Source organism: Priapulus caudatus, unplaced genomic scaffold, assembly GCF_000485595.1.
Source record: "Priapulus caudatus unplaced genomic scaffold, Priapulus_caudatus-5.0.1 Scaffold952, whole genome shotgun sequence".
Taxonomy (NCBI): domain Eukaryota; kingdom Metazoa; phylum Priapulida; class Priapulimorpha; order Priapulimorphida; family Priapulidae; genus Priapulus; species Priapulus caudatus.
In genome coordinates this window covers 70,525-85,524 of record NW_014578013.1, presented here as the reverse complement: position 1 = coordinate 85,524, position 15,000 = coordinate 70,525, and the positions used below count along the sequence as shown (strand labels likewise).

General features: G+C 46.5%; 2 protein-coding genes across 2 annotated transcripts in view; one reads left to right on the top strand and one right to left on the bottom strand.

Annotated features, from left to right (window-relative positions):
* The window catches only part of LOC106814619 (N-alpha-acetyltransferase 35, NatC auxiliary subunit-like), a 28,764-nt gene extending 15,114 nt beyond the window's left edge, over window positions 1-13,650 (bottom strand). The window contains exons 1-10 of the mRNA XM_014818956.1: window positions 13,626-13,650; window positions 9,587-9,689; window positions 8,910-9,096; window positions 7,725-7,892; window positions 7,251-7,361; window positions 6,720-6,854; window positions 6,000-6,126; window positions 2,388-2,569; window positions 1,230-1,289; window positions 121-227 (exon numbers count right to left, since the gene is read on the bottom strand). Of these exons, the coding sequence (XP_014674442.1) occupies window positions 121-227; window positions 1,230-1,289; window positions 2,388-2,569; window positions 6,000-6,126; window positions 6,720-6,854; window positions 7,251-7,361; window positions 7,725-7,892; window positions 8,910-9,096; window positions 9,587-9,684 (1,175 nt within the window). The 5' untranslated portion in view covers window positions 9,685-9,689; window positions 13,626-13,650. The remainder of the gene's footprint in view (window positions 1-120; window positions 228-1,229; window positions 1,290-2,387; window positions 2,570-5,999; window positions 6,127-6,719; window positions 6,855-7,250; window positions 7,362-7,724; window positions 7,893-8,909; window positions 9,097-9,586; window positions 9,690-13,625) is intronic.
* Window positions 13,651-13,851: 201 nt separating this feature from the next.
* Window positions 13,852-15,000, top strand: part of LOC106814621 (putative mediator of RNA polymerase II transcription subunit 26) — a 21,485-nt gene continuing 20,336 nt past the window's right edge. Inside the window, exon 1 of the mRNA XM_014818958.1 lies at window positions 13,852-14,322. Within this exon, the coding sequence (XP_014674444.1) occupies window positions 13,897-14,322 (426 nt within the window). The 5' untranslated portion in view covers window positions 13,852-13,896. The remainder of the gene's footprint in view (window positions 14,323-15,000) is intronic.

Genomic DNA, 15,000 nt, shown 5'->3' with positions numbered 1-15,000 from the left:
TTTAACAAAAAGGCAGAACAGAGAAAGAGGATGAAAATGACATCATTATATGTTATATCATAACAATAACAACAACAATAATAATAATAACAAATAATAATAATTTTTCCGACGACTTACTTTGGCATGAGCGCCGGAGGACAGATGAAGTTTCTCGCAGTCTCACGAAGAACCTCCGCGATCGGTGTGACTGCATACACCATCTTATCCGCCGGCATGTACAGCATCTGCACATAAAAATGCAAATAAAATGCATATAAAATGCATATTAACGCATATAAAACACATATAACACAGATACAACAGATATGTTAACAAAAAAAGCAAAAAAAAAGAAGAGAAAGAGGATGAAAATTACATCGTTATGTGTTATATAATAACAATGGCAACAACAATAAGAAGATGAAGAGGAAGAACCAGCGAAAAAACGAGTTTTTCACGGCACTGTCAAGCGGTGGGCCACCACCCGGACATGAGTCAGAGATGCAACATGTAGGGAATGGGGGTATTCATCGATATATCGATACAAACCATGATGATACACATATCGACGCGTCTGACTATTCACGATACACGCAGCGACACTCTACTGAATGAAATCCATATCATTTGGTAGTGAGTGTCATCACATAACAAAAAAAGCAGGACAGAATTTGCAGTACGTTCGAAAGCAGTTGTTTACTAAGTGCTCCACGATACTGACTTGTAAGCATTCACAGGGTTGGTAGAGTACCGGTTAAGTCTATAGTTTGTTCATTAGTTTCCTCGAACGTATCCCGATATGATACGTTACCGTTACGTATCACGAAAGCTAAATCATGATATGGATCGTATTGTGAGCTACCCGTATCGTCCCCACCCCTACCCTACCGACACACAGTGGCAGAGATGCCAACACATATTTGAAGCAATCTGTAGTTTCTGGCCATCAAATTAGTAGTTCGAGGGTCACGTAGTGACCCGAGTTTGCTAGGGGGGTCCGGCATGCCCCCCGGAAAAAATTTTGATTCTGAGATGCAATTTCCTGCATTCTGAGGGTAAAAAATAACAATAAATTGACAAAAAATGACAATAATTGACAAAAAAATTATTTTTTTCGATCACAGTGAAATTCTTGTTTGATACAAACTGGTCGTAGTGGTGCAAAAAAAATAGAAAATCGTATAAAATACAGATAAATCGTAGTGGTTGGCATCTCTGCAGTGGCGACGCGCGGCTGTGACACGTACCTGTAGGACGGACCTGGACAGCACGCAGGACTCTCTGTTGCTGAAGTCTCTCATGAAGTCCTGCAAATGACAACGACACACGCTAAGGGATGACTGCATCAGACGAAGCGTCGGAGATCGAGACGGTGCGACACATTAGTATGAGCCGCACGTGAGAGGGTGGGATGCGCGCGGGAAGGCTGGTGGAAGGGAGGGAGGGCTGCGGGAGGGAGGGCTGCGGGAGGGGGAGATGTCATGTGGGAGGGTGGGCCGCGCGAGTGTGGGCCACACATGGGGCAGGCCGTGCGCGGGGGAGGGCCGCTTGCGAGTATGGGCCGCACGCGAGAGAAAGGGCCGCACGCGGGTGTAGGACCTGTGCACTGTGCACGAGGGTGGGCCGCACGCGAGAGAAAGGGCCGCACGCGGGTGTGGACGCTGTGCACTGTGCACGAGGGTGGGCCGCACGCGGGTGTAGGACCTGTGCACTGTGCACGAGGGTGGGCCGCACGCGAGAGAAAGGGCCGCACGCGGGTGTAGGACCTGTGCACTGTGCACGAGGGTGGGCCGCACGCGAGAGAAAGGCCGCACGCGGGTGTAGGACCTGTGCAACTGTGCACGAGGTGGGCCGCACGCGAGAGAAAGGCGCACCGCGGGTGTAGGACCTGTGCACTGTGCACGAGGGTGGGCCGCACGCGAGAGAAAGGGCCGCACGCGGGGTAGGACCTGTGCACGTGTGCGCACGAGGTGGCCCGCACACGGAGAGAAAAGGGCCGCACGCGGGTGTAAGGACCTGTCACTGTGCACGAGGGTGGGCCGCACACGAGAGAAAGGGCCGCACGCGGGTGTAGGACCTGTGCAGGAGGGAGGGCGCACGCGAGAGAGGGCCGCACGCGGGTGTAGGACCCGTGCAGGAGGGAGGGCTACACACGAGGGAGGGCCGCGCTTGGGGGTGGGCCGCGACGATGGGGAAGACCTCTACGATATTGTATAGGGAGATCCTCGCTAGCGACGCCCGCACTCAACAGTACGCCGTGGAAGCGGCTCAAGTTGTGCGTGAAGGTGGGTAGACTGCGCGCGTGAGGGAGAGCCATACATGAACTTGAAGGAGGGTCGCACACGAGGGAGGGCCCCTACGATATATAATAGGTAGATTCTCACACGCGACGCTCGCGCTCTCACCAGCACTCCGTGGAAGCCGCTGCAGCCGACGACGTTGCAGACGTGCTCTACGCGCGACATGAGCTTGTCGAGGTAGACGAGCGTCTCTTCGCGCGAGCGGATGCGCGTGTAGCGCGGGAACGTCGGTGGGAGCAGGCGCTGGTTCACGAGCGGCTCGAATCCCATCACGGTCGGATAGGTCACTGCAACACAGGCGAAACGTTCTCACTACTACATGTACGACACGGCTACCCGGGGCAAACCGAGTTTATCGTTATCGTTATTATTATTATTATTTATTATTATATATATAATGGTGATGGTACAATCCCATCCCGGTCGGGTAGGTCAATGCAACGCAGACGAAACGTGTACAGACGACACACGTAGTCACAGCAGACGACAAACGTACTCACAGACGACACACGTAGTCACAGACGACACACGTACTCACAGACGACACACGTACTCACAGACGACACACGTAGTCACAGACGACACACGTACTCACAGACGACAACGCGCACTCACAGACGACAAACGTACTCACAGACCGACACACGTAGTCACAGACGACCACACGTACTCACAGACGCATCACACGTACATCACAGACGACACACGTACTCACAGAGACACTCCGTACTCACAGACGGCACGCGTACTCACAGACGACACGCGCACTCACAGATGACACACGTACTCACAGATGACACACGTACTCACAGACGACACACGTACTCACAGACGGCACGCGTACTCACAGACGACACGCGCACTCACAGACGACACGCGCACTCACAGACGACACACGTACAGACGACACGCGTACTCACAGACGACACAACGTACTCACAGACCGACACACGTACTCACAGACGACACACGGTCTCAAGACGACACACGTAACAGATGACACACGTACTCACAGACGACACACGTACTCACAGATGGCACACATACTCACAGACAACACGCGTACTCACAGACGACACACGTACTCACAGATGGCACACGTTAACTCACAGATGACACACATAACTCACAGACAGAACGCGTACTCACAGACGGCACACGTACGTCGCAGACGACACACGTACAGACGGCACACACGTATTCAGCAGACGACACACGTACTCACAGAACGACACGCGTAACATACACCGCAAGACGACACACGTTACTCAACGCCGACACACGGCGCATCACAGACGCAGCACACGTACTCACAGACGGCACAGTACTCACAGAGACCGCAAAGGTATTCACAGACAACCGGACACCAGACACACTACTCACCAGACGACACACGTACTCACAGACGACACACGTACAGACGACAACTGTTACTCACAGAGCGACACAATCCGTATTCACAGACGAACACATAGTACTCACAGACGACACACGTACTTCACGAGCAGACACCGTACTCAAGACGCAACACGTACTCACAGACGACACACTTCCAAAGGACGAACGCGTACTCACAGACGACACACGGTACTCACGAACGACACGCGTACTCACAGACGACACGCGTATCACAGACGACACACGTACTCACCAGACGACACACGTACTCACAGACGACACGGGCTAGTACGGCCTCACAGACGGACATTCGCGTACTCACAGACGACCGCGGTACTCACATGATCACACACGCGTACTCACAGACGACACACGTACTTCAGCAGACGACACACGTACTCCAGACGACGAACGTAGCTGACAGACGACACGCGTACTCACAACGACACACCGTATTCACAAGACGGCACACGTACTCACAGATGGCACACGTACATCACAGCGACACACGTACTCACAGACGACACAGCGTACTCACAGACGACACACGTACAGACCGACACCACGTATTCACAGACGGGGCACCGGTACTCACAGACGACACACGTACTCACAGCGGCACACGTACTCACAGACGACACACGTAGTCACGAGTGGCACACGTTACTCCACAGACGACACACGTAGTCACAGACGACACGGCTGCCACCTCCCCACCAAACCAAACCCACCGCACGGACACCACCGCGTAACAGACGGACAACACAGCGGTATTACAAAGACCACCAACGTACTCACGAGACAGACACGCGTGACTCAAGACGACACGCGACTACTCACAGACGACACAGCGCACTCACAGACGACACGCGTACTCACAGACGACACACGTAGTCACAGACGACACGCGCACTCACAGACGACACATCGTACAGACGACACACCTATCTCAGCAGACGCCACACGTACTTCACCAGACCGACACGCGCACTCAGACGCACACGTCTCACAGACGACACGCGCACTCACAGACGCACACATGCGTACAGACGACACACGTATTGCCAGCGAGTACGTCAGACACACACGTACTCACAGACGACAACGTACTCAGCAAACGTACACGACACACGCGCCAGTCCACAGGTACACACGTACTCACAGACGACACGCGTGTACTAACACAGACGACACACGCGTAGTCACAGACGGGACACACGCTATTCACAGCCGACACGCGTACTACAGACGACACACGTACTCACGACGGACACAGTAGCAGACGGCACACGTACTCACAGACGACAGGACGGCACCACGTACTCACAGACGACACACGTACTCACAGACGACACGCGTACTCCACAGACGACACACGGTACGCTAGACGACACACGTAGTCACAGCACGACACACGCTACTCACAGCACGAACGTACCACAGACGCACTACTCACAGACGACACACGTACTCACAGACGGACACACGTACTCACAGATCAACGTAGCTCAGCACGATCACACGTACTCAAGACGACACACGTACTCACAGATGGACACGAGTCCACACGCACGTACTCACAGTATGACACTACGTACTCAGCCGACGACACACGGACTCACAGCATGACACATCGTACAAGACGACACACGTCACTCACTGAGACGAGCACAACGTCGACGACATTTCACGTATACACAGGACGACACACGGCCTCACAGGACGACACGTACTCACAGACGACACACGTACTCACAGACGACACACGTACTCACAGACGACACACGTACTCACAGACGACACACGTACTCACAGACGACACACGTACAGACGACACACGTATTCACAGACGACACACGTACTCACAGACGACACGCGCACTCACAGACGACACACGTACAGACGACACACGTATTCACAGACGGCACACGTACTCACAGACGACACACGCACTCACAGATGACCCACGTACAGACGACACACGTACAGACAATACACGTACAATAAAGAAGAATGTGTCATCATTATTACCGCTTACCGTGATGTTGTTGTTGTTGTTGTTGTTGTTGTTGTTGTTGTTGTGGTTGTGGTTGTTCTTGCTGTTGTTGTTATTATTGTTGTTGTTATCTGCTTCTTCCTCTTCTTCTTCTTTTCATCATTATTATTATTATTATATAATGGGCGATAGTACAACTACACGTGCGTATTGCTAGATGGATTAATTTACAATTAAAGCTGCAGTGCAATAAAATAAACAAGCTACACGGTGTAGCATCTCTATTGCATACAAGCACGACTAGTATATTTTTCAGTGCATACCTGTACTGCTGGTGTCCTGTGTTGGCACTGGTTGAACTCCCAGGTCAACACTGGTTAGCATTGACTGCAGCAACTCTTTACACTGGTTTAGGTATTTCTTGACATCTCCTACTGTGCTAGTAATGTCCTACAAATTCACACATATGGCTGTAATATTATGCTCATCCTCGTGAACTTGAGACGGGTGTAGAGGGCAGACGACTCGCTATGCTGCGCTTTCCTACTGTGCTAGTAATGTCCTACAAATTCACACACATGGCTGTAATATTATGCTAAAATGGCAATTGACCGTTACGTTATCGCATTCGGGTAGTCACTTAATTTTGAGAAGAAAATCACATTTTTGTAGACAGCCACAACAGAACTTTACACTATATACACCATGTGCCACAAAACCTTATCGCTTCGAGCATCAATAAGATTTTGATTTTCCCATCTGGCCGCTTGGAGATAACACAACCAAAACTTTGATCATTTGGTCGAGATCAAAAAGAAAACGCCTGTATAAAACTGAAATTATCCATCATCGTAAATTCAATTCAATCCCCTCTACACTTAAGTAGTAATCTAAGATAACCTTTTCAAAAATTTAACAGGGTGATAGAGGCACATTTATGTTTATACTACTCGAGAGCAAATGCACACACACAAACCGTCGAGCACACTCGAGTTTCTAAACGGAGAGCTCATGCAGACAGACAGTGTGCGCTAGATTCTCACCTCTCTCTTATTGAGACCAGCCAGTGTGACGAACAGCAACCTCGTGAACTTGAGACGGGTGTAGAGGGCAGACGCCTCGCTATGCTGCGCTGTCGTCTGCGCATCTCGGTTTTCACCCTGCTTGCTGCGAGTGCTCTGCAAGCAAACAAGCGATAATGCGGGCATGTGCCATAATGTCGGCTTCGCACGTACGCTTCCAAGGTTACCACAAGTAGATCACTGTTCATTCAGCTCACGTTTGAAACGTTTTAAATCGTCTAGACATAACATTTTACATGATATATTCAAGAAAGAATTTACAAACATTTTACAATGAACAATGACATTTTACAATGAACAATTGAACATTTCACACCATTTGACGTACAATATCTAATCAATCATGTGTATAGTAATTGATCTACTATACAAAAGAATAAAATGTCCTAAAAAAGGTACGAGATAGGGTTTCATACACAGAATTATTCCTGAGTAAGATTAATTATAAGCAATTGTTTACTGCCCACTGTACTACAGAGATTTCGAGCTCACCTTTACAATCTTTTGAATGTCATCTTCTATTTCTTTCACCATTCCGATTGTCCGCACTTCCGATATGTCGGCAGCCATTTTGAACCCGTACGTAAGTGGCTGGAAGTCCTCCTATTTAACCACATATCAAACCAACGGAATCAAAAACCGAATCAGACTAGAAAACCGGTATTTAACGACAGCATCAACGTTCACTTTTGCATAATCGATACCAAAAGTAAATATTAATCTTTAGCATATCGATACTCGATAGTCGCAGACGACACTTCTGTACAGCGTCGTTTGCATGGACATTCACGGAACAAAAGCTACAACGAGCGAAATTACAAATCGGGCCAACGATCGTCGTCGTCCGAGGCGCACAAAAATTGCCCCGACCTCGCTCTGCTAACGCCGCGGGCAAGACGGTCCTTCATCCGCGAGGACCACCCAGATAACGTGCAAGATGATCGACGCGCACGTTCACTTGTTTACCTCCTCGAAGACGGACGCGCGGCTGACGATCTCGCGGAGGATGTCGACGATCTTGAGCATCGCGATCGAGAACGCCTTCACCTGCCGGTCGTCGACGTCGTGCACCTTGTGCAGGTAGAGGTTCGTGAACAACGTCTGCGCGAGCGAATGCCCCTCGAGCCAGGTGACCTGTGAAAAGTTCAAACGCAGGGACGGATTTAGGCATAATGTAAACACAGGTGATATGTGAGATGCAGGGACGGATTCAGGCATATAACGTAAATACAGGTGATATGTGAAATGCAGGGACGGATTCAGGCATATAACGTAAATACAGGTGATATGTGAAATGCAGGGACGGATTTCGGCATAACGTAAACACAGGTGACCTGTGAGATGCAGGGTGGGATTCAGGCATATAACGTAAACACAGGTGATATGTGAAACGCAGGGTGGGATTCAGGCGTATAACGTAAACACAGGTGACCTGTGAAACGCAGGGACAGATTTCGGCATAACGTAAATACCGGTGATATGTGAAACCCAGGGACAGATTTCAGCATAACGTAAACAGGTTACATGTGAAACGCAGCGCCGCCCCGGATTCAGGCATAACGTAAAAAAGCTACAGCTTAGGGAGCCTCACAGTCTGAAGTGCCTCTCAAAATCTGGGATATTTGTTTTACATTTGTTAGAATTTTATTATAATTTATATCTAAGTTATGATTTGACCTAATTAACAAGAATTAGCATTAACAAATTAGAACCACTTATTAAAAAAAGATAATAATTTGCACAAGTTTGTAGGATTTCTTTATTTTATAATTGTGCTTTATTATCAATTCTTACTAGATTTAACGTTTTAAAGGAGCAACCCTTCCCCCGCACCTCGCACTCATTTGTCATGCATCTTGCCGATATTCTTGCCAAGATCAGTTGTTACACAGCCTTATTCTCTATCAGCCGAATAGGGCCTCTACATCTTCCCATAGATCAGCACCTCATCATGTCTAAATCCGACACCGGCAAAATGCGACCGACATGACCGTCGATATGGAGTCGAAACGTCCTGATTCGCTACCGGGAAGAGGAAAGCAATTCGATGCAGGATGCACGTGGCACCGAGACATTCAGAGGGGTGGGCCGTCAAGTTGGGATCGGGTATCGGCTCGAACCTCGGCTGTTTGCGAGAGCCCCCGGACTTACCAAGCACGCGTACGTGTCGTCTATGATTGCGATCAGCTCCGGCATCAAGACGTTACGCTTCTTCAACTTTCCGGCGTTAATCGACTTGTCGAATCCCATCACCAGGTGGCTCTGATGACACAGCATGCCTGCGTCCATTTTCGGGTCCATCATCTCAATGGCCGACATCGCCTCAAAGAGGCCAAAACTGCAAATAAGATACAGTGATCGATGAAATGTTTCAGAGCGATGGCTAGCGCTAAAATTGACCATTTCTCATAAAACAATAATCAGTAACTACTAAATGTCTTTGAGCTCGTCCGGTTTTCGATATTTCCCACATAAGAATTGCACTCGGTCATCTGCGCGTGACCATTGCTTTCAACATGTGCCATCTTCAAAGGATCCCTTCAAGTTGAGTTTCTTTATCTCTGTCATTCCGTATTGGAATTCTCTCCCATACTCTTTAGTTAGTTGCAAACTTGAGGCTTTCTTTACTGCGATAGTGTTGACCTGTCTATTTGATCAACTTTGTCTCTTTCCATCTTCGATATAGTCCCTTGGACTTTGAAGACTAATATTTACGAGGTTACAAGGCCATAAGATTTCTTCTTTTTTTATGTTGGAGTAACTCAGTAAGGACGCCCCCTTGTTAACATGCTGGGAATCTGGTATCGGATGTCATCTCAATAACTTACTACTGGTCGTGGACTAGCTCTCCTAGCTTCAGCTCTGTGCAGGAGGTCCGAAATGTGTCAGTCACATCTACCCAGTTGTGCTGCATCTCCATCGCCATGCTAGCTAAGAACAAAAAGCAGACCGCCTGTGAGTGTGATACAACTATAAGCAAGATGTACATTGTCAATGCCATTGTATGCAATTTGGGGGCATAATTAGCAAATTGACAAGACTGTAGGACTTTCTTCTGATTAACAGTAGATTCCTTCAATACAACATTCGGATATGATACACGATTCACGATATGATCATAATTATGATAATACTAGAAGACTGAAGAGTTTGTACTTGAACTGAAGTCTGTTCGCCAGACCTGACCCTGAGCTGCATTTCTGAAACCGATATATGACGAAGTCGGGGCTCTCCCACTCCCAGCTCCAATAAAGGATCATATCTTGCAAGACCACATGCATGTACGGTAATACTACTAGTAGTAGTATACAGTACCAGTATATTACTTATTTATTATATACTTAATATTTACTTTAAATTATACTTGTCATAGCAATGCCAATGCTAGCTACTACTAGTACTACTACTAGAGCTATGCCAATGACAATGCAATCACAGGCACTTGGAACGTCTCAATAAAAAAAAAAAATGTAAACACGAAATGTATTTACTACCAAAGTCTTAATGTTTCTCTACTCTATTTCGCCTATTATTGCCGATAACTTGCTGTAAATGCTGTTCAAATGCTCATCTGCAACACACAAGTACACCGCCCTGTGCACAAACAACATGAATAAGAGAGCAGGTAGGAAAGCGTGATAAGCCTTATCGCCAATCGGAACAGCAATGCATCATGGGATAGGAACAGGGGCATTACTAGCGCCGCCGCCGCCACGAGCGGTTAGCAGCCGGCTGCACGCAATAGGCGTCAGTATGCATGCACGATACCGTTCGCATATATTTGGTAATTAATTAGACTAATCGTGCTTCAACAAACTGAAAATTCACAGAGATTATAGCTAAGACATGTGTTTATATTCATCTAGATTTCTAGAAATGTAGCTCAGCTCATTCGCGAGATATGATAGTTAGTACCCTTTCCTATCGCCCACAGCCGTGCGTATAGCCGGCTGCACGCAATCGGCGCCTATGCGCGATACCGCTCGCATATATTTAGTAATTAATAGGGCTGTAACGATCCACCGAAATCGGATCGGATCGCGATTCTCTTCCCTCGATCCGATCCTCGATCCGTTCCCCGTATTTTCGATTCCACTTCGATACCACTTTTTTCCTCCAATAGATGGCGGCACTACGCTATATATTGTGGAGTGTTACTCACCAATTTTACTCAGCGACTGTGCAGTGTATATATACCCTAGAGATGTATAAATAGTATACATCTCTATGATATATACTCTCTAGACTCTCTAGTCTATTCACCATTTAGTATTCATTGGCAATTTCTAATAATTTATTATTGCAAAATAATGAAAATATAAAAAATAAGATAACATTTCAATATTTTGGGAATCGAATCGAAGAAATTGAATCGAGAGGCTAATATCGAGAACCGGATCGAATCGAGAGGCTTGTGTATCGTTACAGCCCTAGTAATTAATTAGACTAATCGTGCTTCAACAAACTGAAAATTCACAGATTATCGCTAAGACGTGTTTATATTCATCTAAATTTCTAGAAATGTAACTCAACTGATTTGCGTTATATGATAGTTAGTACCCTTTCCTATCGCCCATAGCCGTGCGTATAGCCGGCTGCACGCAATAGGCGCCTATGCGCGATACCGCTCGCATATATTTAGTAATTAACTAGACTAATCGTGCTTCAACAAACTGAAGATTCACAGAGATTATAGCTAAGACATGTGTCTATATTCCTCTAGATTTCTAGAAATGTAACTCAACTCGTTCGCGAGATATGATAGTTAGTACCGTTTCCTATCACCCATAGCCGTGCATATATTACGTATGAGCGCCGATCGATGCCTCCTTTTCCATCCCATCATGCGTGTCCAGTGGTGCACCATCTGGTGATATTTACCGATTAGCGATAAGGTCTATCGCAAAATTCGCTCGATGCTTTCTTCATTTCACACCTTTACATCACGAATACACATCCAACAGCTTCCATCTTGGTATTTATGTCTAGCTAAATGTTCACTTGTTCGAATTATAACTCTGGCCTTTGTTCTTACCTACTCCTGACAGAGATATCTCGTGAAATCCGGCAGGAAATGTTTTCTCCGTGAAAATGTAAAGAGAACGAGATGTCTGTTTATACACGAGTAATGGGGCGCATTGCATGCTGGGATGAGCTGCTGCCTGCCTAAGAGCCTCCGTTTCGAGACCCGCCAAGCCAAGCATAATGCGCGCGGGCATGATGTCCCACACACGACTACAGTGATCCATCGAAAGTAGCGCCGTTAGGGATTTTCGGATGATACGTCCTCTTTACATTTTTCAAGGAGAGAATATTTCCTGCAAGACTTCACGAGATATCTCTGGTGGGAGTAGGTAAGAACAAAGGAATAAGAAACAGGGGAAGTTATAATTCGAACCAGTGAACATTTAGCTACACATAAATACCAAGATGGAAGCTGCTGGATGTGTTTTTGGACTGTTGTCGTGTGAAATGAAGCGAGCGTCGAGCGAATTTTGCGATCACGCTTTCCTACCTGCTCTCTTATTCATGTTTGTGCACAGGGCGGGCGTGCGGTGTACTTGTGTGTTACAGATGAGCATTTGAACGGCATTTACAGAAAGTTATCAGCAATAATAGGCGAAATAGACTAGAGAAACATTAAGACTTTAGTAGTAAATACATTTCGTGTTTTTTTTCTGTTTCTGTTTCTGTTTCTGTTGTATTACGTTGCAGTATCCAAATTTGGCATCGAGGCAACGAGCTATAGCTAGCCATGAGGTGTGACCTAGCTTGGGGTAAAGCCAGGTAGTCAGCTTTTAGCCAATGGCACTGAGGGTGGTCACAGCCAGAGTTCCTTTCAGGGCCGTACGCAGCAGGAGGGCAGCAGGGGCAGTTGCCCACCCTAGAGATTTTCAGAGTATGCCTTTTATTGAGACAAATACTGTACACTTTTACAAATAAAATAGAAATGTGACAAAAGGTTATCTTAATTCATCAAAGAAATATTACTTTAAATAAAGAAATGTCAAATTGCAAAACTTTAGGGCACAGGGGGCATGGGGAGTACCTTTGCCCCCCTACAGAAAATTTCCTGCGTACGGCCTTGGTTCCTTTTGCGCCCTCAGTGGTTCTTTTACGTCCCCATTGGCTAGTATTTCTGGAGACAGGACCGCCATTTTACGTGGTTATCCACGCCACGGGAGATTCACAGTCTCCAATGTTGAGAGCCAGGTTTTTACACCTTGAGAAAATTCACTGCCCCGGCCGGGGTTTGAACTCGCAGTATTCAGTGGACAGTGCACGATGCCTACCACTGCCACTGGCACTGGGCCACGGAGGCTCTTTTTTTTTAAGGAGTTAACTGTTTACTTTTTTTTTTCTGAGACGTTCCAAGCGCCTGTGCTGACACTGCTGTGTCTGTAAATGCAATGCAAATGGCATTGCCGCATTCCCATTCCGCATAAAATTAAAAATTAAACTAGTAATAGTATTTTCACTAAAGACGTAAAGTAACGACATGAGTAACGACTATCAATACAACAAAGTATCAGTAAGCAGCATGAATATTATATAATTATATACCCAAATAGATGAAAAAATAAGGAACCAGTTGTGAACGGACTCGGAGTCTCAGAGTAGTATAGTAGTATAGTAGTATAGTAGTATAGTAGTATAGTAGTAGTACTAGACTACTAGTACTAGTAGTAGTAGTATTTTCACTAAAGACGTAAAGTAACGACATGAGTAACGACTATCAATACAACAAAGTATCAGTAAGCAGCATGAATATTATATAATTATATACCCAAATAGATGAAAAAATAAGGAACCAGTTGTGAACGGACTCGGAGTCTCAGAGAAGAGAGAATCACAGAAAATAAACACCTTTTTGTGTATCAGGGGGCAGACATGTTTGATATAAAATCAAGAGATTTTCCATGCACTCAATTACTTGACTATTTATAACGGCAAAATACCCTACATTAAATTTAATGTGAATATTTAAAAAATATAGTCAGAATTTTCAACTACAGGTTATTACAATTTATTTACGTTTCTACACGCAGAAATATTTTAGTGTGGTCATGGCGTGAAAGTTCGTCTCGCTGTAGGTGTACACTGTGTCGGGAAATCACTGTGGTTTCGTGGTGTTGTGATGGCAGATGAGCATCTACTTCCAACAAGATCTAAAAGTTCGCTTGCATCATCAAGTCGCGGCATGAGGTACGGAAGCAGAGCACCGCCATTCCTTATCTTTGGTCTAGTCTTTGTTATATGTATTCTGGGATTTAGCTATTGGAGCTTGCAATCCACTAACGCATCAATACAGACTGATCTCATTGACGGTCAGCAGAGAGTGCGAGACTGTGTGTTGAAGAAGGGTGCTGCCGAAAAACACAATGAAGCACTGAAGAGAAAGGTGCTGGATACAGAGACGACTCTAGACACTGAAAAGACAGGCCGGAAGAAACTGGATCGCGACTTGAGCGTGCTAAGCAAGGAGCATGACGATGTCAAACGAAACTATGAACAGTGTCAGCAGAACAGTAGATTTGAGATGGAAAACCTTCAGACGCAAGTGGTTAGTGGCGCTGAGCCTGAAGGGGTCGTTGTCGTATATGTACCCGAGTATAGTATTATAGTACCCGAGGTGTCGGCGAGTATGTCGCCTACTCTCTAACCCTAACACTCTAACCCTAACGTACCCTAACCATATCAAATAGTTACCTCGGGTATACATATTATACGCCATTATACGACAACGACCCTTCGTCCGTTAGTGCACTTAGTATAACTTAAGTATAATCCTATGCACGCATATACGAAGTCCCTATAGGCTATAGTCTATACTAATACATATGAAGGTTTCACGACAGCTGTATTGATGTACTGTATTTGGCCGAGTAAAAATATTCTGAACTTCCACACTAGATGGTCACTGAGTCTGTGTATGAGTGTGTCTCTAGTATAACATCCAGGGTTCTCCCTACGTTGCGCAAACGGGGCGCGCGCGCCCCGTTTGGGAAAACTCCCCCCCTGTAACTAGTGTTTGAATCGTTGCGCCCCGTTTAAATTACCTCCGCCACGTTTAAATTCCACCACAATAAAAGTTTGCCAGCGCGGGAATCGATCATCAAGAATTGCCATTCGACCAGGACATCCGACGCGTGTATTTTTACCGTACCACGCATGCACTGCAGACAGTACACAAGTTAACCTGACAATGCACAGTTAACCTGTCAATGCACAGTTAACCTGA